General features: G+C 54.9%; 1 protein-coding gene across 1 annotated transcript; it reads left to right on the top strand.

The window, feature by feature from the left end:
* Positions 1-1,025: 1,025 nt before the first annotated feature.
* On the top strand, positions 1,026-15,369 carry CDCP2 (CUB domain containing protein 2). The gene is made up of 6 exons (XM_045895416.3): positions 1,026-1,514; positions 4,785-5,132; positions 8,014-8,349; positions 9,275-9,628; positions 12,523-12,701; positions 14,634-15,369. The coding sequence occupies exons 1-6, from the start codon at positions 1,436-1,438 to the stop codon at positions 14,958-14,960; spliced, it is 1,623 nt and encodes a 540-aa protein (XP_045751372.1). The 5' UTR covers positions 1,026-1,435; the 3' UTR covers positions 14,961-15,369.
* Positions 15,370-27,396: the final 12,027 nt, after the last annotated feature.

A 27,396-nucleotide genomic window follows, 5' to 3' on the forward strand; every position in this document is an offset into this window, starting at 1 on the left:
TCATGCACACGATGGGGGCGATTAAATCTCCTGTCCCCTCAGATGGCCCAGGACAGCAGAACCTTTCTGTTGCTGCCAATCAAGCCCCAAAGGTAAGCCAATCCCTCAGGCCCGACCATCCCCGATGCTCTTTGCTGAACACCTTCCAGGTGGCCTCCCATGCTGGCGGCAAAGGGTTCCCTGGGGACCTCCTGACACAAGGATGGGCCAGAAGCAGCATGTGGTCTGGCAGATGGCCCTCTGAGTCCCTCTGAGGTAAATAAAAATCATGCTTGCTCCCAAGCAGGGAGCCAGGCGCCAGCTCATCTAATCCTTGCAGCAGACGACAAGCTACTAGCTTTCTCCTCTTCGTGCTCAGGAGACCGGGCCTCAGAGAGGTTGGGCCACTTTCCCAGGCTGCCCCAGCCCAGCAGGAATGGCAGAGCTGGGAATCAGACCTTGTGGGCCCAACCAGAGCCCAGGCTCCTCACTGGGAGGCAGGAGCGTGCCATGTTTCCCTCAGATGCCCTGTGCAGGCTCTGCACAGAGAAGTTGCTGGGGAATGAGCGCTGGGCTGAACAGAACCAAGTACGGCTCCCAGAGGACGTAGAGCCTGTTTCCTGTTGGACACAGAGCCCTTGAGAGCGTTCCTGCAGCCTCGCTCCTAGCACCCAGCCTGGCACAGAGTAATGCTCAGGCAGCGTTTGTGGATCAGTTGAGGAGGGAATATCTAATATTCCTGGCCAGAATTTACACTGTGGCCCAGATCCGTGGTCGCTCTAGGAGATGCACAATACAATTTTCCCATTCTGTTATTCCGGCTGCTTTCTTCCATGAAAATAGAATTTTCCCTCATCAGCTGCCCACTCCAGCCTCCTTTGCCCTCCCTCTGAGTTAATCTAAGCATGTCTGAAGGATGCCTTTCCCACTTGTCCCACTAATTAGAAGGTCCCTTCAGCTCCCCCGTGGGTGGGGAAGGGACAGCCATTGGGCTGCAGCATAGGTCATAGCCTGCCATTTCCTACAGGCAGGGCTGAATGGCCCCACTGGACAGATGAGTAAGACTGAGACCCAGAGGAGCTAGATGACTTGTTCAAGGCTACCCGGTGGGCTAGAGGCTGACTTAGGGTGGTTGCCAGATCTGCCTAGCCCCAAAACTCATGCCCTTTCTCTACCACCAAATTCCCTTCCCGCCCTGAGGTGCTTCCCTTCCCGATCCAGGGCGGCCAGTGCAGATCTCAGAATGTGTCAAGCCGGTGACACTAGATCCATCACCTCAGGGTGGAATGAAGGAAGCACCTGGGGATCAGCTTACTAATTCGAGGGGCCGATGAATTATTCAGGCCACCATTAACTTGGAGGCCCTCTCAGACTCATCTCCCTTTCCCCTGCTCCAGACCCTCAGATCCTGGCCTGCCCCGAGTTCTGCAGACCCGTGGGGGCCCCCAGTGAGGGGATGCTGGCAGAGCTGGGGTCCTGTCTGGTGCTGGTGCTGGTGCTGCTGGGCCCAGGCCCCAGGGCCCACGCCATGAAAGGTAGGAGCTCCAGAGGACACAGGCAGGCTCTGCAATGGGGGGGGGGGGGGGGTGCAGGTGGCTGCCAGGGTCTCAGGAGGTTTCCATGTGGGAGGCCAGAAAGCAGAAGGCCTTTTTTGGGGGGAGTTGGCTGAGTTGAGGGTGTATTTGCTTCTGAGATGGTGAAAGGCAGTATTTGCAGAGCACCTGCTCTGCGCTGGATGCTTTACGAATATGATTGCATTTAATCTTCAGGACAAACCTCAAGGTGGGTATGAGTCCTCCATTTTACAGATGAAGGAACTGAGGCAGAGAGAGGTTAAGTAACCTGTCCAAGGAGACATAGCTACCAAGGGCTAAGGGAATGGCTCAGAGGCAATAGAAGGTTTATTGCTGGAGGAAGACTTTATCCTCCTCCTGAGAGCCTGCTGTACTTCCCCACCACCAGCCAGGTGAAATCAAAGTTCTTCCTGATGGCATTCGGTGTCCCCCAGGTTTGGCCCCAGTTCTCTATATAATATCCAGCCTCGGTCCCCTGTGTCCCTTGGGCACCCCAAGCTCTGGCAGAGGATCATACCCCCTTCTGGAAATGCTTCACCCTCTGTCTGGAAGGTCCCTGTTCTGTTTTGCCTTCTGATAACATGTGGCTCATCTATCAAACTTGGGTCAAACACCACCTCCTCCAGGAAGCCTTCCACATCCTTCCATCAGCCTCAGAGGCTCCCTCCTGGGACCTCCCAGAACCCTGTGCCAGCACCCTGGCCCCAGGTCTCCTTGTGCTGCTCCAGCCCCATTGTGTTGTGTGCCTGTCTGGGAAACAGTATCACTTCCCTGAATTTCAAGGAGCGTGCATGTTGGGGGTGCTCAGCAAGCAGCCCTCAGTGCCTTGTTTTCCTGCAGGCTCAAGTGGGGCTCAAAGAAGGAAAGGGTTTGTGCCAGTCACCTCTTCGGTGGCAGAGGTGGGCTGGGTCCCCAGGCGTCTCACTCCTTCCTGTAGGGGGAGAAGCTAGCTGTTCCCATTTTCCAGCCTCCGGAGCTATAGCGGCCCCAGGGTGATCCTGGGGTTCAGGGCGTCTGGCTGAGTCCCGGAGGACAAGGCCTACGCTTGTGTTGGCACCTGGGAGCTCCTTGGCCACAGGAATTCTGCTCCAACACTCCCAGGGCTTTTCCTATCCAATGGGCAGGGCTGGGGGAAGGACAAGGACAGGCACCGGACAGAATATCCCTCTGTCCTTTTGCCATAAAGGCATGAATCAGACAGGGTTCCTGCCGGGCCTGATGCAGGGGCCAACAGGGAGCCGACGACCTGAGCTGGGTGTACATCTGAGGCCCTTGAAGGAGAAGCTCTGTCTCATCGGTGCTCACAGACACCCCATTTCACAGATGCGTGACTGAGGCTCAGGGAGGCGAGGTGACTGTGAGTCCGTGCCATTTCCTCCCTCCAAATTGTCCCCAACTAACAACCTTCTTGTCCCTCCTGGGCAAACTCAAACACCACCTTCCCTGTGAATCTTGTCCCCCCAGCCCTCAACAGTGCTGTCCCAGCAAGATTAGCCCTCCTCCGTCGGGCCCCCTATGGCATTGCTGACAGCCCTCCCTTTCCACAGTGCGCTCCCCGGGAGAACCCCATGCTGAGTCAGCCCAGGCCTGGTACAGGCTCTTTGGCCTTTTCAGTGAACAGAGCTAGGAAATTAATTTTTTTTTTTTTTTAGAAACAAAAATAAGTCTTAAATTCATACTGTCTTTAATTCAAATTGAGGATCACAAGCATTCTATTTAATTTTTTAATTTTATGGTTGTATTGCTCTCTTCTTACACGGAACCTCTTAGCTTCTATTGACATTAGCAGACGTGCTTTATTCCAATTTTTAAAATACTGTAAAATAGCAGTACTGACTGTTATTACAAACAGTAAGTCTCCTGAGTCAAGTTTCAGAGTTCTTTGTGCTTCGTTTTGTCCCGGGGATATATCCCTCTAGGAATGTACAGTCAAAAAAGTGTATTTCCAAGTCATTTGAAATCATTTCCCCCCATGATGAATGTGCCTCCAACTTGATATATGTATATGATATTTGTTTCAGTTTTGGATTTTTAGGGGTTACTTAAAATGGTTTTTTGCTAATTTAAAAATTATATTAAAGGTCATTCATGAGTGTCGCCTGGGTGGCTCAGTCGTTAAGCCTCTGCCTTTGGCTCAGGTCATGGTCCCAGGGTCCTGGGATTGAGCCCCGCATCAGGCTCCCTGCTCCGCGGGAAGCCTGCTTCTCCCTCTCCCACTCTCCCTGCTTGTGTTCCCTCTCTCGCTGTGTTTCTGTCAAATAAATAAATAAAATCTTTAAAAAAAAGTCATTCATGACTATAAAGTCAAAATTATAAAACAGGTCTCACTGAAAAAGGTCTAGCTTCATGCCTGTTTTCCTCCCCTCTGTTTTTTTTTTTAAAGATTATTTATTTATTTATTTATTTATTTATTTATTATTTGAGACAGAGAGAATGAGAGAGAGAGGGAGCACATGAGAGGGGGGAGGGTCAGAGGGAGAAGCAGGCTCCTCGCCGAGCAGGGAGCCCGATGTGGGACTCGATCCCGGGACTCCAGGATCATGACCTGAGCCGAAGGCAGTCGCTTAACCAACTGAGCCACCCAGGCGCCCCATCCTCCCCTCTGTTTACTCCTTCCCCTGACAGAGAATCATTTTTATTAGTTTCCTTCCATTGTTTTCTTTTTTTTAAATATCAGCAAATATGCGCATATAAGAATGTACTTGTGAGAGTACAATAGGCTGTGCGCATCCTCACTGAGGGTGGGGGTATTATCGTTTGTAATTTTTAAATTCCCTACGGTACACGCCTAGGATCTGGCATATAGTACTGTTTTATCTAAAATTATAGATCTGCCCCAACGTTTCTGTCTCCTCTCCCTGCTTTATTTTTCTCCATAACACTAATCACTCTTCAGTATGCTCTATATTTTACTCACCGTGTTTATCATCTGCATTCCCCATCAGAACCACCCAGGAGATTCCACGAAGGCAAGAATTTTTGTCTGTTCTGCTGAAACCCCAGCACCTAGAACATTGCCTAGCACTCAGATGGTATTTGTTGAATGAATAAAAGAGTGCTTGATAAGTATTTGAGGATTAAGCAGATGAATGAGCAAACATGTGCATCAGTGAATTGATTTAGGGTCATGGCCTCATGCTCCCTCACCCCATCCCAAAGACCCAGGTCTGTGGCCGGCTCTACCATCCAGGACCCCAGCACTGACCGAGCCATTCTTCCCTCTTGCCCCAGGTGTCAAATGTGGGGGTGTGCTCTCAGCACCTTCCGGAAACTTCTCCAGCCCCAACTTCCCCAGACTCTACCCCTACAACATAGAGTGCAGCTGGCTGATCGTGGTGGCCGAGGGCTCCTCGGTGCTGCTCACTTTCCACGCCTTCGACCTGGAGTACCACGACTCCTGCGGCTTCGACTACCTGGAGGTGTACAACGGGGCCTCGGGGGACAAGGGCAGCCTGCTGGGGAGGTTCTGCGGCCGGGTGCCCCCGCCGCCCTTCATCTCCTCCTGGCATGTCATGTCTGTCGTCTTCCACTCAGACAAGCACGTGGCCAGCCAAGGCTTTTCTGCTGGCTACCAGAAAGGCAAGGGGGGCCTGGCAGGGAGAGGGGGGCCCTGCGGGGGCTGGGGGGGAGGAGAGCTGTGGGCTGAAGCGAGGCTTGCCGGCAGCTCCGGAGCCTGGGTAGCCCTGCTGCCACAGCTCAGGGACAAGGACAGCTTCCAGCAGTGGTCATGGTGTTGTAGGTTCCCATCTTCAGGGCAGCAGTCCTGGGAGCCCTGGGAGGGTCTCACTGTACCCAGGAGCAAGGCCTCTTGTGCTCGCTATGGTCCTTCTTATCCCATACCATGGCATCAGGACGAAGGAGAGGACACCAGGTTGCCCCTGCTGCCCGTCCCTCTGCAGCACCCCATCACTTACAGGCGCAGGGACCCCTGGCACCCCACCCCAAGCCCTCTGGAGTAAAAGATGCATGAGGGCCATCTGTGTGGAGCCGGTGACACTCTCCTTCCCCAGGCCTTACCTAATGCCTCTTACGTTGTGGATCCCTAACCCTCCCTCCCTCTGCCTGGAAACCTGCCCCTTAGTCTAGTGAGGGGAGCAGAGGCTTTGCTCGTCTCAGCTTTCCTCTTGTCTCCAGGCCTCTCTGCAGACACTCAAACCTCATCCCTTCTCCCAAGGCCCAAACCCAACACCTTACTTGTGTCCGCTCAAGCCACAGACAACCACAGAGGCTCTTGGGGCGCAGGTTTCCCCATACGACAGTCAGAGGGCTCGGGTGGGACGCCCCTCCCTGAGCTGGCTTTCGAGGCACAGAACTGCGGAATGCCAAAACACAAGAATCACAGACTGATCTCGTCACAGTTTTGGAATTTTAGACTCTTAGGTTTTTAAAATGTTAGGATATCAAAGTCATAATTCCATAAGCAATGTCTTCCCACATTTTATTTTATTTTAAGATTTTATTTATTTATTTGAGAGAGAGAACACAAGCAGGGGGAGTGGGAGAGGGAGAAGCAGGCTTCCCCCTGAACGGGGAGCCCGTTGTGAGGCTCGATCCCAGGACTCTGGGATCATGACCTGAGCCGAAGGCAGACGCTTAACGACTGAGCCACCCAGGTGCCCCTTTTCCAGCATTTTTAAAAACAGGAGTACCGGGGCGCCTGGGTGGCTCAGTTGGTTAAGCGACTGCCTTCGGCTCAGGTCATGATCCTGGAGTCCCTGGATCGAGTCCCACATCGGGCTCCCTGCTCTGCGGGGAGTCTGCTTCTCCCTCTGCCTCTGTCTCTCTCTCTCTGTCTCTCATAAATAAATAAACAAAATCTTTAAAAAAAAAAAAACAGGAGTACCATTATAGCAAATGGAAACTTAGGTTAATCCCTTATATATAAAAGAGATAAAGGCAGTACTTTCTTGGTATGCATTTACTGTATTTTTGAAGTTCATATTTTTAACATTTACTTATTCTAAACCAATCACTGAAAACATAAGTCAATATGGATGGCCTCCAATGAGTGAAATTTTTACATATGACCTGTGACTGTGGATGCTGTTGTTCAGCGCGTTAAAGAGAGCTTGAATACAGCACAGGAGTGAAATTTGCCCCATGTGCAGGCCGATGGATGCCCCAGGGGGCTGCTGCAACGCTCCAGAGCACAATTCAAAGCTTCTGCTAAGTGTGTTCACGTGGCAAAGGATCTCACAGACTGTCAGAACCTGCCCTCTCATTTCACAAACAAAGTTAAGAGCAGAGAGGGAGTGTGCCTTCCCAAGGTTACACGGCTGGAAGCAGGAACACTGGGACAAGAAGTCTTAGCGCCCAGCCCAGAGCAGAGCTAGGTTCACAAAGCCAAGCCCTGGGGCGAGGTTCTTGGCGTCTTGGGAAACAGCAGCGTGCCCCACGCTGCTGGTGCCTCCACATGGGCAGGGCATTCATCATCAGCCACCTCCTGGCTGGATTGGCAGGGCTGGGTTCCAAAAGGGTTTCATCAGCACTGGAGATTCTGCATGAGCCTGCACCTGGTGGATCAGGCTGGGCAGGTCTTCTGACCTCTCGTATTCCCATGAGGCTCATGGAGGCTGGGTCACTTGCCCAGGGTCCCACCCCTCATAGAAGACAGAGCTGAGGACCGACACCTGTCTTCAGACTTCAAGCCCATCTCCACTTCACCAGACCCTCTCTCCAAGCCTCAGTTTCCTCTGTCAGGGCGCTTTGGGAACATTGCTGAACTTGGGCACCTCAGCCTCTGTGCGCCACAGGCCTGGTAGGAAGGGACAGTGAGAATCACAAGGTCAAGTGCCCAGGCTCTGCAACGAGGCAATGCCTGCTCTCCCCATTACCAGCTGGGTGGCCTGCCATCAGGGCCCCACCCAGGTTCCCGGGGACTCATCACTTCAGTGGCTCCTGCCAACCTCCATATCTCTGTGTGAAGCCTTCTTCCGGAGTCTCAGCAGGTCGCCTCTGTCCCCACAGCCCTCGGCCTGGACTCTCGGGAGTTGGTGTATGAACGCCCCAGCTCCCTTTCTCTCGGGCGACATAACTCTGAGGTGTGTGCCTGACGCCATTCCCCAGGATTCCCCAACAGGGCTGGGCAGCTGGCTTGACATGCCCTCTCTTGGCCCTTATAGCTCCCAAATAAACTCCTTGTGCTCACACCCTTGTCTCAGGGTCTATCTGGGTGAACCTAGACTCCCCCAGGTAAGTCACTTACCTTCTCCGTGCCTCCATTTTCGCGACCATAGAATGGGGAGAACCACCATGCATTCCCCTAGGGCGATGGTGATGGTGTCGGGGCCACGTGCCAGGTCTGTGCCTGCCACGCAGCAAGCGCTTGGTGGATGGTGGCGAGGTTGCCATGAGATAGATACCCGGGGGGGTGGCACGTTGAGGGGCGTCCTGTTCCCAAGGGAGGGGGTGGGGGGCCACGGGGAGGAAGAAAAGTCAGCTCAGGAGGGCTTCCTTGCAGATGTGTGTGGTGGTGTCCTAACGGGCCTTTCAGGGGTCCTTACCAGCCCTGACTACCCGGACAACTACCCCAACAACGTGGAGTGCCACTGGGTGATCCACGCCTCCGGCCCCGCCACCGTCAAGCTGGTGTTCGTGGACTTCCAGGTGGAGGGCAGTGAGGAGTGCACCTATGACTACGTGGCCGTGCTTGGGGGGCCTGGCCCCACCCACGGGCATCGCTACTGTGGCGGCACCCGGCCCCCCACTCTTGTGTCCCTGGGCCACGAGCTGCAGGTGGTCTTCAAGTCTGACTTTAACATTGGAGGCCGGGGCTTCAAGGCCTACTACTTCTCAGGTAGAAGGGGCTGGGGCTATACCTCGAGTCCCCTGTGCATGCTGTGCGTGTCCCTGCCTGGCCAGTGCCAAGGCATCAGCATGTCACCTCCTCTGTGAAGTCTTCCTGATTGACTCAGAATTCGTCCTTTCTTTCAACTCCTTCTGGAGGTTTTTTTTGCAGCAATGATCTAACACTTATCATTATGGATGCGGTCGGCACGTTGATTTCCCCTGATTGTGAGTTCCTATGGGTTTGTCTCTGTACCGGCCACATAGAAGGGATTCAATCAATGTGTGTACAAATGAATGAATGAACCCTTGATAGTAAAATGAACTAGAGAGTGGAGGAAATGGAGAAGGAAATAGACAATGACAACCCACTGTGATCTTTGTTAACAATAAGAATCATGGATGACTTCCTGGAGGAGGAGAGAATTGAGTAGTGCTTTGAAGGAGTTAGCCAGAGGCAGAAGGAAGGGAAGGGTATTCCAGGCAGAGAGATCAGCATGCGCGAAGGCAGGGAGGACAGAGAGGGCTTAGTGTGCTCGTATGCTGGGAGGTGTTTGGGGAGGCTGGAAGGTAGGGCTGGATGAGGGGCAGTGACAAAACAAGCAAGGTCATGTCATGAGCCATCTTGTCTGTCAGGTCCAAGTTTGGACTCAACTCTGAGGACAAGTATTAGGTCTGTTTATTGAAGTCCTAACCAGACCAACACTCGTGAAGTGGACTGCCAATTGGAATGAGAGTCCTAGCCTTCAGCTAGTTCCCGTTTAAAGCAGGCTTTGGGATCCATTGTCTGGTTTGCCCACCACGGTGCCCACCAGGTGGTGGTCCAGGGTGGTTTTAGGACCTTTATGGTGCCCACTGCCCAAGCTGTACTGCAGAGGGTGACAGTCTCCACCCTTCTCATTGTTGTCCCTTCTGTCCCACTCTCCCCAACCCAGGAGAATGCCAGGAGGTATACACGGCCGTGCGGGGCAACTTCTCCAGTCCCCAGTACCCCAGCGCCTACCCTAACAACATTCACTGCCACTGGACCATCCGCCTGCCTCCAGGCTACCGGGTCAAGGTGTTCTTCCTGGACCTGGACCTAGAGGGTCCCAACAGCCTGACCAGGACCTGTGACTTCGACCATCTGGCAGCCTTTGATGGGGCCAGCGAGGAGGCCTCCCTGCTGGGGAATTGGTGCGGCCACCACCTGCCAGCACCGGTCACCTCGAGCCACAACCAGCTTCTGCTCCTACTGCACACGGACCGCAGCACCACCCGGAGGGGCTTCTCCGTGGCCTACATTGGAGGTCAGCTGGGGTGGAGGGTGTGGGCGTGCTGATGGTGGGGGGTGTGGGCAAGGCTGGGGTCCTTTGCAGCTTCCTCCCTCCATCCCACCGCGGGTCTCCTCCAACCTTTTCTCGGGTGGCTACAACACTGCTAACTGCTGCCCTGGGACCCCAGGGACCGCACCAATGTGGCCCTTGCTTATTTCCACCCCGCAGAGTCCTGCCTTCCCAGCTTCCAACTCCACGTGCCCTAATTCCCCCCATCTCTCTCCTTCCCCCTTGGGCCCCTGGCCTCTCTCCTGCTGTGGTTTATCCTGTGTATCCAGGGATAGTACGCAAAATATGGCCATGTTACTTGTGATAAACAATTGGTATAACCATGGAGATGTCGACAAGCTTTGCTTATATCGGTCATAAATCCTGACTGACAGTGGCTTGAACAAGTGGCTTTTGTTTTCCTCACATAACAAGAAGTCTGGAGCTAGGGAGCTGCTTTGTTGGTTCAGGGACTTAACACTGTCTCAGCTGGTATCTCTGGGATTCTCTTGGCCTCATGACTGCAAAATGGCTGCTGCAACTTCGGACATCATGTCCACATTCGAGGCTGGAAGAGGGTAGGGGAGATGCCAGCTACAAATGTCCCGTTACCAGGAAAACAAAAGCATTTTCAGAAGCTCTTGAAAGACTTCTTGGTCTCAAGAGTTTGAACTTGGTCAGGTGGCCATGCCCAGTGGCAGAGGCGGCTGAGAATGCTGGCACTGGGCTTTTCCAGCTTCCATAGTGCCCGTTAGATTTGCCAGCCAGCAGCCTCCACCATCTCTCCCCTCTTCCTGTCACCCTTCCCTGGCCCGTGGGCCCAGAAAAGCCTGGCTCTGGACCCATTTTCCCTCTACCTGAGCAGGTGAAACTTCTTGTTGTGCAGGTGTGGAAAGGGAGGGGCAGAGAGCAGAAACGCTTCACTGTGGTCACGTGGGCAACGGGGGCACGGCCAAGACTAGGACCCCTGCCTGCCTTCTTTGTGGCCCAGTACGGTTCCGGCGGAGGGAGCCAGGGCTGAGTTCCGACAGACCAGGGCCACATCCAAATGCTCCCATTTACCGACCATCCAGTGGCTTCATCCATGCAAGGGGTTGATGAATGTCCTCTGCAGGCGGCCATTCAGATGAAAAGAGAGAACAGGGGACATCCTTGCTGAGGGTGGATGTCTGTCCCTCACATGTCTCGGGCCTGGTCTGCAATCAAGCATCTTCCCTCCATCCTTACCCCCTACGCAAGTGGTGATGGGGAAGGACACGGTTGCACCACAGCGAGCTAGTGGCAGTGAAGTGGCCTGGGCAGACCCACCCTCCAGGGCCTCAGTTGGCTTCCTCCATAACCTGGGGGAGGAGAGCTGTCCCTTGTGAGAGTGACCCCTCCTAGGGTTTCACTCTGGAGAGCCAGGGGCCACAGGCTCTGCCTCAGCTAGCTACAGGTGGTTTTTTCTCTGCAGGTCTGTTATTCCACCTGTAAAATGAGGACACTGGCTGAAGGATCTTTAAGGTCCCCTTTGGTTTGATTGTCTTATTTCTAGGCATGGGTCCTCTCCCAGCAATGTGGGATCTTGGACAAGCCCCTTCTCCTTCTGGTGCCTACAGAGCCTGAGGGTGGGGCCGCTCTAAACCCAGCTCTGTTCCAGGGGCAGGAGCCCCCGCTCCCACCCACCCCGCCCCCCTCCCCAGATCCCTGTGGGAGCCCAGGGCCAGACAGGGGCACTCGTGCTAGACGAGGCTCCAGATGTGGCCCAGGCTGCAGGCGGCCTCCCGGCTAGAGGACAACCTCAGCATCAATCAGGGGTGACACACAGTTCAGTGCCACCGAGATCATCGTGGGAGATGGCGGGCCCATAAATCCCCGACTGCCCAGACACCAGAGGCTGAAATATGTCTGAGGCATTTCCCGGAGAGGGGCTGAGAGTTCCAGGCCTCTGCCTGCCATCTCTTCTCTTTCCCACCCACCAGCCGCCCTCTCCTCCCCCTCCATTGCCCCCACGCCAGCCAGCACTGCCCTGCACACGCACACAGGCTCTGCTATACCCAGACACAGAGAGTCACACCATCTCGGCCTGGAGGGCTGTGGGGGCCCACCAAATAGGGTGGGGGGGACCACCTACAGACTCAATAATGGCTGAAATCCCAACTCAACCACTGCAAACAACTTTACCTCTCAGAGCTTCAGTTTCCAAAACTGTAGAATGGGTTTAGTTGTGTCCACCTCATGGGGTCACCGTGGGGAGCGAGTGAGGCTTTCTTCTCCGCAGTTCTGCCCCCCACCCCGACACACATACTCTGCCTTTCCCTGTCTTGCTTCTCCGCTTGATTTTCCTTCAGCCCACTCCAACACATCTTTCATTTTACCTATCTATTGCCCCCTTGCCCAACTAGAATGTAAGGTCCAAGAAGGCAGGAAGTTTGGGGTGTTGGGTTGGTTTTTTTTTCCATTTCTTTTTCTGTGGTGCCAGAATAGTGTCCTGCACATAGTAGGCCAACAAGAAATATTTGTTAAATGGTTGAACGAACTACCTGGCACATGGTAAAGAGATCAGCAGGTAGTACCTCTTCTTATGATTAAGAATATTCGTTCATTCATTCATACATTCACTGACTCATTCATTCATTCATTCATTCACTGACTCACTCATTCATTCATTCAGAATCCAGAATTCACAGCACCTGCCAAGCTCTGAGCCAGGCTGCAAGGACATGAGAAGGCCGGGTACCTGCCCTCGGGAACTCATAGTCTGATGGAGTTAAACGGAGTAACACACGTGAAACATCCCCGTTAGGCTGCACACATCACCCTTTGCGTGGGGTGTCGGGGTGGTGGGGGCAGACTTCCTGCCCCTAAGGCCTCCAGCCGCTCCCTCCCTCCGTCCCCAGTCGTGCCCATGAACGTGAGCTGCTCCCGCACGGACTTCCAGATCCTGATTGCTGCACAGACTCTGGCACCGCTGGAGCGGACCAAGGTCTACCTGGGCAGCCGCAGCTGCGCCGCGCAGGAAGCCGGTGGCACCTTCCGGATCCAGGCCCGCTTTGACACCTGCGGCACCGAGTCTCAGGTAGGGGCTGGGCGGGGGGGAGGGGGGCGCAGGTGTGAGGGAGGGCGTCTGACCCCTGCTGAAAGGCGCCTGCCATTCCTGAGAATTCAGCTTCTCCTCCTGGCTCAGTGACCCCACAAGCCTGGTTGCAGAACTCAACAAACTTGCTCAGTGTAGACGTGACGAAGATCTCAAACGGGAGACAGAGAAGGGGCCCCCACTGAGTAACCCAGCGACAACCCTATGGAAGGCTCCTCCTGCAAGGCCCTGACCCTGACCATCCTTGGAGGCCTTCCTGCTCTTCCTTCCCTTCTCCCGGGAACTCCCCACCCCCCCAGGCCTCACCCCTTTCACACCCGGCTGCCTCCAGCCACCCCTTCCCCAACCTGTGATCCAAATGGTCCCTGTGCTCCACAGAACAAAAGGGCCTTTCAAGTAACAGGATCCACTTCCCCCCAAAGGCAGTGAGGCTTACAAATGAATTCAGGTTTGGGGCCCTCGGAGTCGCTGGGCAGTGGCCCAAGCACCTCAGATGTCTGCATTCTTAGGGGCAGGTTAAAGGGGAAAGGAGAGATCCCCCCCTTCCAGGGAGAGCTCACCCCCACCCCCAAGGCTTGGCGTCCAGGGATGTGTCAGACTGGCTTGGCAGAAATCACCACTTTCCAGCAAGCCATACCACCCTGCCCCCCACATTAGCCAAATGTCCACCTGGGGCCCCTCCAGCCCACCCCTCCTCTTCCCCAGCCTCTGGCAACCTCTGTCCTTTTGACTTGAGGAGAGAAGTGGGGGCAGTCTTGGCTGCCAAGATGATCTGCCCTCACCCTGACTCCATGCCCTAAGTCCCTCAGGGATTTTCTGTGGACACTCCACAGAGTCATGAAATGACGGACAGAGAATCCCAGAGGCAGGGAACCAGGAAACGGAGAACGAGGTATCACGGACACTCAGAGGCTAATACCATGGAAACATAAAAGCTGAGAAACTTAGACTCCTAGATTCCTAGTGTCACCGTTATACACGTCCTAGATGCTCGAGGACCAGTCTCTGCACTGAACTGCTCTCAAAGATGCACAGCTCGAACAGCCCAAGGCAATGGCCACCTTTCTGTGCATCTCTTAAAAAACAATGGAGACTTGATTTCATAACCATAACAGCACATCTTATGTGGCTGGCTTTTCCCCTTCAAGTCTCTCACTCATCAACAACCCCTAAAAACTTCCACTTCCTGTGATTTTTTTCCTCCCTTCTTTATCATGTGGACGGACTTTACTGGGTCCCCTTCTACTCACAGGCCCCATCTTTCTTTGCCCAGGGTCTCAATTCTGTATCACAAAAATCCAGGACGCCGGTCCTCCTCAGAGGGTTTGGGGGCAGACGGGTTGAGGGCACAAATGCAGAAGCCTCCTTTGGGGACATGGAATCAGAGCCTTTTGGAAGCCCCTTTGAAACTCCCTTTCACACCCTTCCCCAGAGGGGTGGCCCAGTGTCCAGGGACGGCAGCTTCCTACCATTCCTGTCTGCCCGCTCTGTCACTTGTGTGTCGTGTGACTTCAGACAAGGGATTTAACTTTTGGGCCTCAGTTTCCTCATCTGTGAAATGGGGATATTAATGGTACCAATAAAAGAGGATTGTAGTGAGAACGAAATGAGACAACGCACTTAAAACAGAGCCTGGAACATGGCAGATGGGCCTGCTCTTGCTGTTATTGTCCTTCATAGACCCCGCCTCCTTGAAGCCAGAGCAAACACGGACCCATCAGACATCCCCGTAGTGTCCCTTTTACAGGTGGAGACCCTGAGGTTCCAAGTGGGAAGGGAGTCGGTGGTCAAGCTGGCACTAGAACCCAGGCTCCTGGCGTTCTGCCCCCTTGGCACAGAGTCCCTACATACCTAGGGGCACAGGGTCAGCCCCGACCCCTTCAGGTGTGAGTGAGTGCCCCGTGACCCCCACAGCGGAGGAACAACACCTCAGTGATCGTCAGCGTGCTGTACATCGACTTCTCGGCTGGCGGGCAGGAGGACGTCCATGAGTATGAGGTCCGCTGTGAGCCACGGCGCAAGGAGGCTTCTGTCCACCTGCTGTCTGGCTCCGACTGGCTTGGGCCCTATGCCGCCACAGCTGAGCATCTTCAGGAAGCACCACCCAGGGATGAGGTGGAGGCCCTGGAGGGCCCTGTGGCCATGGTGCCTCAGGACACCAGTGACATTGTCTTCCTGGGCCTTTGCATCCTGGCCGGAGTCCTCATGGTCGTTGCCATCGTGGTCCTGATGCTGCTGTGAGGGGGGCAGGGACCTGGGTGCGGGCTTCCCTGGGAGGCAGCTTGGGGTCCCCACAACAGGGGCAGGGCCGGGTGTTGTCGACTCGTTGGTGGCCATGGGCAAGTCATTGTCCCTCTCTGAGTCTCACTTTCCTAGGGAGGATCCGTGTGCCCTCCTTACCTCACAGGGTTGGCTTGAGGCTCAGAGAAGAGCCTGAATGCCTAAGAACTTTGTCAACTCTGGCATGTCCCGTGTGTGTGCAATTGTTACTAATTTCAAAGATAGTCTGCTATCGAAAAGAAGTCTCCCGTGTGTGTTACTTGTCAATGTGGATAGCTGTGGTCCCTGGTGACAAAGGGTAAAACTGAAGTTCCCTAAACGCACAAGGGCTTCACCGACTTGGGATAAAAACAAGGGCATCTCTTATTTTTCCAACTAACCGCTTATCACAAGCCTTCATCGGCAGGAAGCTCAGTAACCATCCAGGGGCCTCCACTCTCCAGAGCCGACTCAGGAACCCTGAGGACTTTGTCCACAGCGGAGCCCATCCTGCCTGCAAACTCCAGAACAGAGAGAAAGGGCGCTGGCACCCCACCTGGTGCCGTCATCCCAGCCTCCGCCAGGCAGTGTCGCTGTTCGCGGCTGGTTGTGCGCATCCCGGCGGCTTGGGTCTGAGGAGGGGCCCGGCTCCTGCAGGGTCAGGTCTGGGCGAAACACGGGCAGGCCCACACTGTGCTGGGCAGGGAGGCTGCAAGCTGAGGACTGGTGCCTCCTTCTCCGTGGTGTTTTTCCTTACCTAGACGGGGAGCCTTGACTGAAAAGCTGATCGAAGTCCCGCATGTCTTTGTCCGCACCCCTGATGTCGCCCTTCAGATGAGTTCTCTTTGGAGCCTGGGGGCCTTCTCCTGCCATTGGACCTCACTCAGAGCTACTCCAGCACCCCCTGTTTCTCTAAGTTTACACCATGGGGAGCGGGGGTTGGCTTTCCAGTGCTTTCTTGTGAGAAGTGCTCTGGCATCCTCCTAAAGATTGGTCCAGCCCTCCCCAGAGCTCTACGGATCAAGAAGTGGAGCAAACTTGTTCATGAAAAATAAACAACAACAACAACAACAAAATGCAGTTACAATAACACCAATTTCCCCTGCCCACCTGTATATTTGCTCATGAATCCCTCACAATCAAAAGAAATCTCCACATGGACCATGCCGACCACTGTATCACTTAAACAAATGGTAGCCCGATTACAGTTCCTTCAACCACCCAACCAACAGCCACTTGTTTCCAGCTTTGTCCCCACTGTTGTGACAGGCTCCAAGCACACAGCAGTGAAGTCAAATGAGATTCCTACCTTCAGGATGCTTGCTTCCGTCCGGTGTAGCAGTGTTAGGGGATGGCAGACAGTTGGTAACTTGCAGAGAAGACAAGAGAGAAAAACGCCAACAAAGTAAAAAATGAATTAAGCAAGGGAAAAAGAGTTACCTGGACATTAAGAGAACTGAGCTCAAGTCCAAGTTCTTCTTATTAATTGTGTGAACCTGGGCAAGTCACTTTGATTGTATGAGCCTCGATATCTCCATCTGCAAAATGGGACCACTGTTTGTAGCGTGCTGTGAGAACGTAGCAACACGACTGACTAGGGAAGTCTGGCAGGGTGATGTGCCAGTAAGGGGATCATGACTGACACCCTGGCCTGTTTGGAGCAGAGGCCCCTTCCTCTTTTTCTCCCAGCTACCTTCTTCCTCTCAGACTCCTCCAGCCACTGAGCTAACTTTGCTAGCCTACCAACCACCTGGGTCTCAGTTTCTCTGGACAGGACTTGTCACGTACCAGATCCTCTTTGAGGGCATCCCACGGGGTCTACCTTCCTGCCTGCAAATCGGGGGTGATGGTAATAACACCTGCCTCGTCAGTTCTGTGGGGGGACTGCATGAGATCCTGCATGACAGTGCCCGGCTCCTGAGAAGGATTCAACATACCTCAGTGACTACCATTGACCACTGAGGAGTTCATGCAAAAGTTCTGGCCTAGAAACCCAAGTTCTCAGCCCAGCTAACTTGCTGTGTGACCTTAGGGAGACCACTCCCTTCTCTGGCCTCATTTTCCTTCTTTCTTTTCTTTTTTTTTTTTTTTAAGATTTTATTTATTTATTTGACAGAGAGCGAGAGAGGGAACACAAGCAGGAGGAGTGGGAGAGGGAGAAGCAGGCTTCCCATTGAGCAGGGAGCCTGATGCGGGACTCGATCCCAGGACCCTGGGACCATGACCTGAGCCGAAGGCAGACGCTTAATGACTGAGCCACCCAGGCGCCCCTCTGGGCTCAGTTTCTGTTTTTAACATGTGACAAGCATCATTATCCCCTCTGGCACCGCCACTGTCATGCCGACTGCCCATAAACACCAGCTATGCAAGTCAAGTTGTAGATCAGCTCACGTAAGCTGCCTGGTGAGGCAGAAAGAATTGTCCCATTTTACAGATGAGGAAACTGAGGTTTGGGGAGGGAAAACACCTTACCCAAGGACACAAGGCAATGAAATGCTAGAGCTAGGCTGAGAGGAGGCAGTTCTTCCCTGAGCGGGGGATTGTGCAGCGAGCAGGGGCCTCTTGGGACCCCAGGCCCTGCTCTTAAACCCAAGGGCTTAGTCTGGTTGGGAAAGGACTGGAATGGCCGACAGGGAGAGGAGGGGCTTATCTTCACGGCCGTGTCCAGATCCTGCCACTCAGTCCTCTGGGCAGCCAGCGTGTTGATTATCCTGCCTGAGCCGTGGGAAATGACAGTCTTTATGACAGTACAGTGTCTATTAGAAATGAAAGGGCTGAAATGATACCCATTAGCCAACCCGCCCGGCCCTGGAAGAGTGTCTGGGCATGGCGGACATGGCAGGGCTTTTCTGTTCACCTACCAGTGTCCCCTTTGCAGAGAGTGGGGGCTGGAACCCCCACGCCCTCCCCATTGGCTATGTGGCCTTGGGACTGCCTCCCCCCAGCCAGGAGCTTTGGGTCCTCTTACCAGCCTGTCCCTGCAGGGCCAAGGTTACCGAAGAGGAGCTCCTCAGCAAAGGGATGTGCTGGCCCTGGGAAAATGCCTTCTTGCCTATGGGTCGGGCAGACCTGGGTTCATTTCCATTCTTTCCCTGACCCTGTGACCTCAGGCAATTTGCTTCACCTCTCTCAGACTCGGTTTCCTCATGTATGAAACAGGGACACCAAGATCCTCCCCACGAGGTCATCGTGAGGACTTCGAGAACATAGGGAGAGAGTGTCCACACGGGGCTTCCACCTGCACAACTAAGGATGGGGCTCACTGGCAGTCCATGGCCAGCCGAGGGCCCCTTCTCCTAGGAGCCCTCGAATGTCAGAGTTGGGAGGGTCTCCCCGGATGCCCAGCTTCCCTGCTGTTCTTCAAGAGACCAAGGTGTTCCCACCGCCAGCCTTCCTGTGTCCCGGTCCCTCTGTGTAGAATGTCCCCAGAGCATCGCTGGCCTGGCTCCTTCACAGCCCTCTCTGCCCAGTGGCCCCCAGATTGCACCCCACCCCTGTCACTTTGTACCCCTTTGCCTGCCTTCATAGGATGTATGGTGTGAGGTGTGAGTGCGCTTCGCCTGTTTGCACCCAGTCCCCATCACCACGATGCGGGCTCCCCTAGCCCCAGCCTCGCCAGAGCCCGGCCCACGTGCCCTGCAGCAAGTGTCTGGGATCGCGCAAGGGGACGAGCTCGTGGACAGATGCCCCAGCTCGACGCCACTCCGTCCGCCGAGTCCCACGTGCATGGCCATCTTGGTCCTCTGGGGCAGTCCGAGTCGAGGACATTTCCCGAGCGTGTGCTCTGCGCTGCCCTGTGCACAGACATGGCCCTCCCTCGGGAGCCCACCGTCCGCGGGGAAGAACCAGGCGTCTCAGGGTCAGGAGACGTGCTCCCTGGAGGGACACAGGACGCCAGGGGACCTCTCGCCCTCCCCCTGCCCTCCAGTCTCCCCGTGGCGCCTCAGGCTGAACCCAGAAGGACGCGGTCTGGGTGGTCAGCCTCCCCACGGAGCAGGGTGGAAGACAGACAGAGGATCTTGACGGGCGCAGGGGGACCAGCACAGAAATAAACAGTGTTTTCCTCTTGAAGACTTTTGGGAACAAGACAGGGTTTAAACTGCTGACTCAGCTTGGGTAAGTGCGAGAGGAGCCCAGAGGGATGACTCGTGCTGCCAGGAAAACACGTCAGGCAGAGGAGAGGGAATGGCATTCCAGGCATGGGGAACAGCATGTGCTAATGCAAAGAGATGCAGAAGAGTATGTCACGATAAGGGTGGGAAGAGGACTGGGAGGTGTGTTGGGATGAAGCTGGGAAGCAGGATGGGAAGTTATTAATTAGGGCACCTGGATGGCACCAGCAGCTTCTCTCAGAACAACAGTGGAAGCAGCCCTCTGTGTCCTTGGCTTCAGAATGAAGACACCTGCCAGGATCCCAGACCTGGCTCTGGCTCTGCCACTAGCTTTCCCTAACCAAGTCTCAGTTTTCTCATCTGTCAACTGGGACAGCAGCTGGAACATTTGCTGAAATGTACTCTCTGCCAGGCATTGTTCAAAAAGGGTTTTGTATTTCTGCTCTCATTTAATTCTCTAAGCAGTAACGATTATCATTCCCTCTAAGAAACAGTCGAGGTGGGTTCAAACCCAGGCACCAGATCTGGCTGCAGGGCCCAGACCTTATAGTAGAGCAGGTGAGGGGAGTCCACAGTAACAGATCACAACTGGCACTCACGTTCATAGCTGTAACAAGAGACGTGTTAGACCATAATACTGAGCCCTTTGTTATTCTCAGAATCTAAGCATTTTCTGTAAGTTAGTTGATTCAGTCCTTGTAACATTCCTGGGAGGGGAGTACTGTTATGAGTCCCATTTCACAGATGAGGAAACTGAGGCACTGAGAAGTTAAATAGTTTGCTTGAGATCACAGCTAATAGCTCCCATTAGGTGAAGGCTAATGCCCAGAGCCAGGGATTACTTTAGACACTGCACATGGGTTCGCCTGTTTAGGCCTCACAACGGAGGCCCAGAGGCCCAGAGGCCCAGAGGCCCAGAGGCTGTGTATGTCACCCATGGTCGGTCATATGGCTGCTGAGTGGTGCCTTCAGGCCTCTAAACAGGTGGTCTGACTTCAGAGTCCCCGCTCCTAACCAGCGGCCCCAACACTTCTTGGCACAATGCCTCGCGCTGAGCAGGAGCCTGGAGAAAGAGCGTCCTTCAAGGCACACGCGTGTGCACACACACAGACGCACACAACACAAACACCCAGGCCACCGCCCTGTGCTCCTGGACACCCGCTCCGCCCCAGCTCTGCTCACCCCCTTGCATAGAAAAGGAGCTCGCAGGCCTGGTGGCAGGCTGAGGGCAGGGGTGCGGTGAGAAGGGGCCAGGTGGGCTCTGAGACTGGCTCCCTCCCTTTCTCCTCTGGGATGCAGCTTCCCGTCATTAGGCACCTCCAGCTCTGTCAGGGGTGTAGAAATCCTCTCTTTTATACAGTCTCCCCTTCTATACAATCCCCGCCACAAAATGATTCCCTGTCATAAAGGAAGCAAAGATTTTCCATATGAACCTGGGTCAATGTGAAGCTGCAAAATGGGTTGCGGGCTCCTGAGGTCCCAGACAGGCCCCGACGAACTGCGGCCCGTCACAGGTGCCTTGTCAGAGCTCCAGGCTGCTCCCAGCGGAGCCTCCCAGGCCTGTGGCATCCCTGGCCTGCCTGCCCCAGCCAGGCCCTGCTCTGGACACTGAGCTCCAGAGCCTCCCACGGCCGTTCCACATTCCCCTCCAAAGTTAACGAGGTCCTGGCTGACTTCCCTCCTGGAAAATCAGTGGGGCTCACTGCCCTCTGCTGGCTTCGTCCCAGCCCACCCAGGCCCCAGGAACCGGGGGGCACTTCGGGGAAGGCTGCTGCAGCTGTCTCTGCGCCCACCCCGGCCCAGAGCGTCCCTGGCGTAGCCGTGGGAGGCCACCTCACAAAGAGCCCTGATGCCTCTTCCCTTGGAAGTGCTGGCGGAAAGGGAGATCGAGCAGCAAGGGCTCCCAGTCACTGAGCCCTCTGGTCCCACGGGCATTTACCCACTCTCGCCCTCAGAACCACCCCACTTCACAAATGAGAAAGCCGAGGCTCAGTCAAGCTGACAGGCTTGCCAGAGACCACCCAACTGGGAACTGGTGGGGTGGGGACTTGAGCCCAGTTTCTTCTGGGGGCTCTTTCCACGAAACCAAAACCACACGGGCTCTTCCAGATGGTCCTCCTGCTCTTTGTGCTGAGGACCTTCGGAGGTATTTATTCATGACTTTCAGTGCCTGGCCCTGAACTGGTAGGTGTTGGGGAAACCATGGCAATGCAAGGGATGTGGGGAGACCTGCCCATAAACCACCAGTGACACGGAGCAGGTGAGTAGAGAGGAGCCCCACAGTGCCTGGGAGCTGCCAGGGGTCCTGGAGGTGCTGAAGCCCCGGCAGCGTTCTGGGGGATGAGAAGACGTTAAATAGGACACAGGGGAGAGAGGCAGGGAGGAGGGGCATGTCAGACAGGCAATGGCTGGAGATGAGAGATTTGGGAGACTCGAGGGAACCCCAAGTTCACCAGGTGGCTACACCACAGAGTGGGCAAGAGCATGGAGGTGACAAGGCTGGGAAGGCATGTGGGGACAGAGCCTGACTTCGAGAGACGTCCCGCACAGTGGCCATGTCAGTTCTTGGTCCCCATTTGGTACCCTCAGGACCTCCTGGTGTATAAGGGGCTCCCCAAATCATAAATCCTGTACATTGGCTTTGTAGCTGAAGCCTGGAGAGCAGGTGATTAGCTTAAAGTCCCCCAGAGGAGCCAGAATCACACCCGGGTCACCAGACTCCAAGGGACACTCTGTCCCTGCAGCACAATCTCGACACACTTCCCCCTTCCTGGGGGTTGATTTTCTGCCTGATCACTGTGGGGGGCAATCAGGGCCCACAGACCTCAGGATTCCCCTGGCAACTCTGTTGACCAGGCCCCGCCCACATCACCTGGGCGAGGGAGTTTCCCTGTCTTTGAAATCAAACACAAACCCCAAACAGAAGCTGCCCCACACCTGAGCTCTGGGGAAATGCGGCCCAAGCCTGTGGGGTGTACACACCTTTTGGCTCACACCCAGGAGAAGAAAGCAAGCTGTTTGAATAAAAACTCTCCTGGACAGGTGCCCAGCAATTTACAGTTTGCAAAGTACTTTCCCCAAACATTCTGTCTTTTGATCCTCACACCTGTCCTGAGAAAAAGGTGCTGCCCATTTTACATAGGGGGAAACTGAGGCCCGAGAGGTGAAGGGGTGTGCTCAGGGTCACAGAGCGTTGGCATTCTAGGACCAGAAACAAGTAGCCCCAGACGGCGGCACGTGCTGGCCGCACATCAATTATATGGCCCATCTCTGATGTGTGTAGTGGGTAAAGCCAAGAGTGGAATGTAGGCCGAGGCTGAGTCTTTCACAAAATGCACAGCAGTGAGGAGGCAGAACTTGGGAGGGGGGCTTTCTGGGCAAAGGAGAGCGTGAGCAAAGGTCTGGAGGTAGGAAAGCAGGTAGACAGTTGGGGAACAGGGAATGCTCCAATAGGGCTGGTGCACAGAGTGTGGGGCTACCTAGGGTGGCGCCCCTCCCTTCCCAGGGGATCTTCTCCCCTCCTTTGTCTCCCAGCTGCCTCTCTCAACATCAGCTCTGCTGTTGCTATTGCTGTTCGGATCTGTCTCTCCCATCCTTCTGGAAGCTCCTGGAGGTCAAGGACCCTGTCCAGTTCAAGGCTGGCCTGGCACAGAGCTAGAGGCAGTTAACGAATCAAAATGAATGAATGAATGGGTACCAGTGCCGGCTGCGTTCTATCAAACAGCAACGAGGAGGTTTTTGAACACTAGCCGTGTGCCCCTGGCTGCTTGGCTAACTACTTTTACATGCCCCGTGACGCCTGTCTATTATTTCATTTTTAATAGAATCATAATCTCCATTTTCTAAATGAGGAAACTGAGGCACAGGGAGGTAAAGTAACTTGGGTAAGGGCCCAGAGCCCATTCCAATTAAAGCCATGGCTCATCTGAGACTTTGCACACTCTCAACCACGTGGAGAAAGAGCGTCCTTCAAGGCACACGCGTGTGCACACACACAGACGCACACAACACAAACACCCTGGCCACCGCCCTGTGCTCCTGGACACCCGCTCCGCCCCAGCTCTGCTCACCCCCTTGCATAGAAAAGGAGCTCGCAGGCCTGGTGGCAGGCTGAGGGCAGGGGTGCGGTGAGAAGGGGCCAGGTGGGCTCTGAGACTGGCTCCCTCCCTTTCTCCTCTGGGATGCAGCTTCCCGTCATTAGGCACCTCCAGCTCTGTCAGGGGTGTAGAAATCCTCTCTTTTATACAGTCTCCCCTTCTATACAATCCCCGCCACAAAATGATTCCCTGTCATAAAGGAAGCAAAGATTTTCCATATGCCTCTGGCACACCACGTCCTGTACTGGGCTCCTTACAAGCCCCTGGAAAGGATCCTCGGGGGGCCCGAGGTCCCCCAGACTCAGAGGTGGGATGGGAGTTCCGATTTAGATGGGCCAGACCCCGCAGGCCAGTGTGGCTTACACTGCCCAAGTCTCTCCCCAGGACCCCCAGGACCCCCAAAGGTCTGATAGAGGACAATACAGCCTCAGGGAGCAGGGGAGGGACCAGAGAGTGGAAAGCCTTACCTGAGGTCACACAGCCGATGCAGCGAGACCTGGAACCAGGGCTGAGGGTGGGAGGGAGATGCAGGAGCACATTTCCAGCCAGAGCTGAACTTGAGGCGGGCGGAGGGGGGCAGTCTGGAGGTTTGGGGAACCCTGCCTGGGCACTGAGCCTCTAAGCCAGCTCTGTTTCATAGCAAAAGGGAAGGAGGAACCCACTGGGCGTCAGGTGTCCGGACCAGGCGTGCCGGTGTGAGCAGCAGGGCGAGGTTGGGTGCCCTGTGTCCTTGTGCTGTCATTCACACGCACAACTGTGCCTGAGCGCTCTCGTGTGGGGCCGGGGCCGGTGCGAGGGGCTGCGCGTTGACGCGTGCGCAGGTGTGTTTGTGAACATTCGTGTGTGTGTCTAACGTTACCCCCGCTGCACTCCCATGAAACCCCATCCTTTCCAGTGTCTTATTTGGGCCCCACCGGACGACAGTGAGGGAGGCACGGCAGGGGTTGTGGAGAAAGGGAGGCTCAGGGAAGCAGGGTCCTGTGCTCAGCGTGAGGGGAAGGATGCCCGGCTTCAGGAGGCAGCCCTGCGGGTGTGTTTGTGGACGGATGCTCCTGCGTGTGCCTGTGCGGACGCCATCCTAGAGGGGACGGGAAGTGATGACCCCTCAGGCCTGTCCTGGCTCTGCCAAGCATGTTTCTGCAGGGCTGTCAGGGTCAAGGGTATTCGGGGTCTGCGTGGGCAGGAGAGCGTGTGAGTATGGGTGTGCCTGGTGAGAGAGAAAGCCTGTGTGCACTGCGGGTGCAGCGGGGTGTCTTCTTCCACCAGACCGCTCCTGAGCGCCCAAGGCCGCCGAGGGGGATGGGGGAGCCGGCTCAGAGGGTTGGCCAGAGGCTCTCCAGGTCCCTCTGCCCGCCTGGCAGAGCCCAGGGCAGGCGTTGGGCGCAGCGCCACCTTGTGGGGCCGCAACGAGGGATCCGTGGCGTCTCCAGGAAACTGATGGCTTCTGTGGAAGAAAGAGGGATGACGATGGGGACGAGTGGCCTGGGGGACCCTGGAAGGCCAAACCACTCCCTGATCCTGAGCCACCAGATCTGGGGTGCACCAATTTCCTGGGATGCAAAAGATCCAAGATGCTTTCCTGAGGCTTTCCCCCTACCTTCCAAACCAGTCCCTAGCCCCTCCTGGCACCCTTCTCCTTCCTCTGACTCTTAAGTGCTACACCCATTGACTAGGAAAGACAGACACTAACCAAGTCCCTAAAACTGCGATAATTCTCTGCGATAAGCCACAGGTGGCCGATTGTCCTGGTTTGCCTTGGTTTGGCTGGGACTGAGGGGTCCCCAGGATGCAGGACTGTCAGTTTTAAGATCAGGGAAATCCTGGGTCCACAGGACTAGTTAGTCACCCTAGATGAGCAAGTGTGGCAACAGGGAAGAAATGGTGCAGTGGAAACAATTTCTCAGGGACCTCGGTTGGTCAGAAGGATCAGAGAAGGCCCCAGTGCCCTCACCGTAGCAGGGGTCTTGCCGGCCACAGATGCTCTGGGCAATCTCTTCTATCCTGGGGGTTTGTTACTATCTTTGTGGGCTTTGGTGACTCCCAGCAGGGCCTTACTCCAGACCTCTCTCTTCGGTTTGTTGTCCTACCCTGCTCTGAACAACAAGGCCAGGCTGTCCCGCAGGCCCCATAGGCCTCAAATGGAATCATTACATCCCCTGAGCCTCTTCCTTCTCCTGTGTTCCTATCTCAATGAGTGGCATTCCCACACACCGGTCACGCAGCCAGACATCTGGGCTCCTCTTTGATCCCTCTGTCTCCCTCACCTCCCACACCCAGTCCTTTCAATTCCAGGCACCCCCATCTCTCCAGTCTGCTTCTTTTTCGCTCATCTCCACTGCCACTACCCAGCCACCACCAGCCTCCTCTGGCCTCCCTGCCTCCAGCAATTGCCCTGAGTTCATCTAGACCATGGCCAGAACATGGAGTCTTGTCCCAGCTTAAGGAGGAGTGAGAATGCTGGCTTGGATTTGGTTCCAGGTCTTCAGTCTTAAGAATTCTTGCCATGCCAGCTTGGGGACACTCTCTTACCCACCCTGCACTAGAAGAACAGTGAGGGTCCCATTGGCATCTTTCAGGGCCTTTGTCTGGGCAGGCTAGCCATGGCCAGCTCAGGTGTCTCTCTACACCATCTCCACACTGCAGCTAAGGGGTCCTTCTGCTCAGGACCCTCCATGGCTCTCCATGGCCCTCAGGATGAAGTTGGAGCTCCTCAACCTTGCTCATAAGGCCCCATGTGACTGGTTCCTATTGCTCTTAAAGTTACACTTCTAACCATTGCTCTACCTGTACCCATTGTCTGCTGGTTTCGATGGCATGTGTGGAATGGTGTGTATGTGGTGGTTGGGAGAGTGTATATAGTAGTTGTAATGCTGTCTGTGGTAGTTGGAATGGTGTGTGTGCTGGTTGGGATGGTGTATGCGTGGTTGGGATGGTGCATGTGTAGTTGGGATGGTGTGTGTGGTTGGGATGGTGGGAGTATTGGTGGGAGCAGAATAAAGCTTTCAGATCTCTCACATCTTGTTCCACTTGTGTGTTTTTTATGGATTGGGGTTCCTTGTGACTTTGTTTCTAAGAAGGCTTGTATGGCTTTGGAAATTTTGCAAAGTCATTGCTTGAAGATGACTAGTTGTTTTTCTGCTCCTTCTCCAAGCAACTCCCTACCGCTGTGTCTTTCCCCATGCTTTTCCAGTGACTGCCACCTCCTTCTGTAGAAATGTTGTCCTCTCAAATGCCCCACCTCCAAAAAGCTTCTGGGGCTCCGTGGCATGGACAGCACTGCCCTCTCCACTACACACCACTGCCCTTCAACTCCACCTCCTCTGTGCTCTTGTCTTACCTGCCTGGACTGAGAGCTCGGTACTCTCAGTAGTCTCCACGCTACCACTCTCCCCTTCTCTGCTGACTCATGCACGGAGGCAAATGAAGCCTCGTCTGCGGATTTGGGCAGCACACAGCCTGGCAGGAAGGGGCTTTCTGCACAGCCGTGTGACAGCCGTACCACAACAGAGGGGAGCCCACAGCCCCCTGACCTGGGAGCAGGGAGGCAAAAAGAGGCTTCCTAGAGAAAATAATCCCTAAGCATAGTTCTAAAGGCTGAAGCGTGCACCTGGAGAAGAAGTGGGGACAAGTGTCCCGGGCAGAAGGAAGAGCATGAGCGAAGGCCCACAGCATTAGAGAAAGTGGTTGGCTTGTGTGACAAACTGTCAGTCATTGAGACTGTGGGGTGAAGACCGTGTATGGGGAGCAGCAGGGCAGAGGGCCTGAGAGGTGGGGGAGACAGGTGCCGGGGGCTTTGGGTGCCAACCTGTGGAGCTGGAACGTCATTCTAAGAGCAGAGCCATGACAGGGAACTGAAGAGATACTGACAGGGTCAGATTTACTTTGAAACATTTTTTTTTGTGGGGGAAAAAAAAAAAAACGCTTGAGGGGCACCTGGGTGGCTCAGTCGGTTAAGCATCTGACTCTTAATTTCGGCTCAGGTCATGATCTCAGGGTTGTGGGATCAAGCCCCATATTGGGTTCTGTGCTGAGCATGGAGAGTCTGCTTGGGATTCTCTCTCTCCTTCTGTCCCTCCCCCCACATGTGAACGCACGCATGCTCTCTCTCAATAAATAAATAAATATTTATGGGGTGGCTCAGTCGTTAGGTGTCTGCCTTCGGCTCGGGGCATGATCTCAGGGTCCTGGGATGGAGCCCTGCATCGGGCT

The sequence above is a fragment of the Mirounga angustirostris genome, unplaced genomic scaffold (genome assembly GCF_029215605.1).
Source record: "Mirounga angustirostris isolate CCGP_5_RB_7025 unplaced genomic scaffold, mMirAng1.0.hap1 SCAF_4, whole genome shotgun sequence".
Classification (NCBI taxonomy): Eukaryota; Metazoa; Chordata; class Mammalia; order Carnivora; family Phocidae; genus Mirounga; species Mirounga angustirostris.